This window comes from Cynara cardunculus (assembly GCF_001531365.2).
Source record: "Cynara cardunculus var. scolymus isolate 2C chromosome LG 4, CcrdV1, whole genome shotgun sequence".
Taxonomy (NCBI): Eukaryota; Viridiplantae; Streptophyta; class Magnoliopsida; order Asterales; family Asteraceae; genus Cynara; species Cynara cardunculus.
The window spans coordinates 2859853-2864009 of NC_037531.1; the positions used below are offsets into that span (position 1 = coordinate 2859853).

The window sequence follows — 4157 nt, forward strand, 5'->3', positions numbered from 1 at the left end:
GCTATAATAGTTTAGATGGTTTTAAATTAGCCATCTTTTTGGGTGCATTTATGAAGGAAAAGGATTCAGATTACGTAACATTTCTCTTGAATGAAAATGACGATGTTACAAGTTGGTATCAGGGCTTTAGTTTAAGGTAATTAGGCTAAAACTTGCTTAGCTTAAGCTTAAACTAGGAAGATTGTTAGAGCCTTAATTTAAGGTGAAGAGGTCAAGATTTACTTAGCCTAGGCTTAAACAGAGAAAATAATTAGAAGCACATGTTCATTGTGTAGTAGCGTTGCTTGCATGCAATTAAGCTTGATCCTACGTCACTACTCGACTTAGTGATCCTTTTTAAATTGTAGGGAAAATGGTGCACACCATCCACACCAAATCGATCAGGCACGGTTACGGAGCACGTAGAACACCGCACGGGCTAGGACCAAATAGGGGACCCATGGACAATAGCCGCCCCAACGCCAGTCATGTTTCCCGCTCAAGGACCAGAAGCGATAGTCTGGCCGACAACTGTGAGGTGTCGTCGCAAGAGCCAAGCGGGCGGAGGACCACATCCAAACCATCGATGGATTACACGCCCCGCACCCCGACGCGTGAGGACATGGTGGAAACTATAGAGGCCCTGGAGGGCAAAAACTCAAGGCTAAGGGAGAGGTTGACCCGAACCGTAGATGACAACGCTAGACTAAGTGAGTGGCTGGAAAATCTTCAGCGGGCACATGTCGAACGAGGAGGAGCCCTGATCGAGTTGACTGAAGAAAATGCAGATTTGTCAGGCCAGTGTCATGCCCTGATTTGGGATAAGGTGGTACTCGAGCAAGAACGAAGGATTGCCACTCGCCCCGTAGGCACCAGAATCAAGGACAGGGTTCGCTTCTATAAAAGAGTGGCCATGGACTATGCGGGCGTAGTAAAGGGCTATCTCTCCAACTGGGTACGATGCATCAGAAATGGCCCAAGGGCTAGTGTGCTGTGGCGCTCCTTACCATCTACATCCTATGAGCAGTGGTTGAGGAACCCTTATCTCCCTTATTACCCAACCGATCAGTTCTAGACTTAGAGTCCTTTTGGGAAAAGAGGGAGAAAAATCTTTTGGGTATGGAATGTAATAGTGAAGGTCTAGATAGTTGTTCGAACTATCAATAGATCTCTTTTTTAACAATCACATGATTAAGCGATGTGTCAAAATTTCGTGAATCCCATCTTTTGTAGGTAAATGGGATTTTGTAATATGTCTCTCCCCGAGATTTTATGGAATATAAGTATATCTTTTTAGCATTACGAAATTTTTGACACTAGTTTCATATTATGCATTCCGCCTGTATATAGCAATTATTTATATATGAATGGAATGAGTACGTTGACTTTAGAACCTTACTGAAATAATAGTACCCTATGTTATCAGTATGGTTTCTCGTGGATCAACAAGGAACGCTCTTAATGATGGAGGCATTAATGACGTAGCCCCACCGGTAGTTCGGGGACGGACGCGGGCCCAGGGTCGAGGTTGCGGAAATACCCGAGCTGCTAATTCGAGTACGGCCCCATCCACGCCAGCTAGTTTGGCTATCGGTAGGAGCCAAAGGGATCAAGGGGAAGAATTTCCTCTCACGAAGGAAACAATGGCGGAGCAGATGGCACAAGTCCTCCGGGACACATTACCAAATATGCTTAAGGAAATGTTAGGCGACCGATTTAAGGATAATGAAGAAGAAAGGGAAGAAAGTGTTCAACATTAAAACACTCAAGCCACCAGAAGTATGGAAGTATCTGACAAGGAGAAGGTAGAATCGCCCATCATGGGGATCACTGGGTTGGCAACAAAAGAGATATGATGCAGGTTTAAAACATTCAAGGGCACCGGGCCAAAGGAATTTAAAGGAATAGAAGGCCCAGTCAGCCTGATGAACTGGATAGCCAAGATGCAAAGCTGTTTCAAAATTTGTAAGTGCACAGAAGAACAAAAGGTAACTTATGCTGCTACGACCTTTGTGGACTATGCACTGCACTGGTGGGAGACTGAGTGTGCAGTCAGAGGTGATGAGGAGATTGCTGCCATGGCATGGGAGCAAATGAAGAAGATGATGATGGATAAGTACTGCTCGCAAACAGAGGTGAACAAGCTAGAATTCGAATTTCTAAGGTTGAAGCAAGGATCGTTGTCAGTACAAGAATATGTCAACGAGTTTCTTGAAAATGCAAGGTTCGCCAAGTATCAGGTGGCCACCGAGGAGAGAAAGATAGGCCGTTTCAAGGATGGCTTAAAAATCGAGATCAAGCGGTATGTAGACATGACTAAACCAGCCACGTTTGTACAAGCAGTGGAGATGGCAAAGGTGGCGGAAGAGAACAACGCTAGAGAGGGTAGTGATAGAAGAAAGGCGAAGAGAAGATGGGAAGGATCGAGCAAGTTCCACAAGAAATCCAAATGGATTCCGACTTCGACAAAAACCCGAAGTGAGGAACTCACTATTCCTCCATGTAGCAAATGCAACAAGAGGCACAAGGGAGAGTGCAGGGCGGGGAGCCTGACGTGCTACCGGTGTGACAAACCGGGGCATACCGCACGGGAATGCCCGGAAGGAAGGACATGTTATGAATGTGGAGCTACGGGACATTTGTGCCCTGACTGTCCAAAACATCGCAATAGTACGACACCCCACGGGAAGACGGGGAATAACGGATTTGGAAGAAGACCGGAAGGTAGGAAGGAGCTACCTAAGGGACACGGCCGAGCTTACAACATGACTTTGGAGGAGGCCAAGGAAACACCGGACGTCGTATCTGGTATGTTCCCTATCAACAATGTGTATGCATATGTGTTATTTGATTCGGGTGCGAATGGTAGTTTTGTGTCTACTGCTTTCTGCCACTATCTGGATAAGAGTGCCTGTAGGCTAGACAAAACCTACACTGTAGAAACATCCAACGGTAGTCAGTGTAAGGTAGACGAAGTATTTGATGAATGCACGATCGTTATAGATGGGAAGGATTTCCCTGTTAAACTTATGCCAATGAGCCTAGGAGGTTTTGATGTAGTCTTGGGGATGGATTGGCTGTCCACCAATCATGCACAAATAGTATGCAATAAGAAGATGGTCAAGATTTAAACTCCAAAAGGAGAAACGATCCAGGTTTATGGTGATCGAAAGAGGGGTTGCGTAGGAATGATCAATGCCATTAAGGCAAATAAGTGTCTACGAAAGGGTTGCGTAGCCTACTTGGCATACGCCATCGACGCCAAGCTCGAAAAGAAAGCAATACAAGATGTACCAGTGGTAAGGGACTACCCGGATGTATTTCCGGATGAGCTGCCAGGAATACCCCCGGAACATCAGGTGGAGTTCCGAATTGATCTGGTGCCAGGTGCGGCACCAATCGCAAGGGCACCTTATCGTTTAGCCCCAACCGAAATGCAAGAACTGATGAATCAATTGCAAGAGCTCTTAGATAAAGGATTTATTAGGCCAAGCTCATCGCCATGGGGAGCACCGATTTTATTCGTCAAGAAGAAGGACGACACGATGAGGATGTGCATCGATTATCGGGAACTGAACAAAATCACGATAAAGAACAGGTATCCTTTGCCAAGGATCGACGACCTTTTTGATCAGCTGCAAGGAGCCAGCTGTTTCTCGAAGATCGATTTGAGATCAGGCTACCATCAGTTGAAGGTTCAAGAAGAAGACGTATCAAAGACAGCTTTTAGGACTCGATACGGGCATTACGAATTCGTAGTAATGTCGTTCGGATTGACAAACGCACCTGCGGCATTCATGGACTTAATGAATCGAGTCTGTGGTCCGTATTTGGACCAATTTGTCATAGTCTTTATAGATGACATTTTGATCTATTCGAAGAATAAGGAGGAGCATGAGCAACACTTAAGATTGACTCTTGAACTGCTAGCAAATGAGCAATTGTACGCCAAATTCTCAAAATGTGAATTTTGGTTGCATGAGGTACAATTCCTCAGTTACGTAGTCAACGCGGAAGGGATCAAGGTGGACCCGGCTAAGATTGATGCAGTTATGAATTGGGAATCGCCAAAGTCAGTATTGGAGATCCGAAGTTTTCTAGGCCTAGCTGGGTATTACCGAAGGTTCATCCARGATTTYTCCAAAATAGCAACGCCTTTGACGACGTTGACTAARAAG

At 45.4% G+C, this 4157-nt stretch overlaps 1 protein-coding gene across 1 annotated transcript; it reads left to right on the top strand.

The window, feature by feature from the left end:
• The first annotated feature begins 1922 nt into the window (after window positions 1-1922).
• On the top strand, window positions 1923-3110 carry LOC112511409. The gene has a single exon (XM_025117013.1). The coding sequence runs from the start codon at window positions 1923-1925 to the stop codon at window positions 3108-3110; it is 1188 nt and encodes a 395-aa protein (XP_024972781.1).
• Window positions 3111-4157: the final 1047 nt, after the last annotated feature.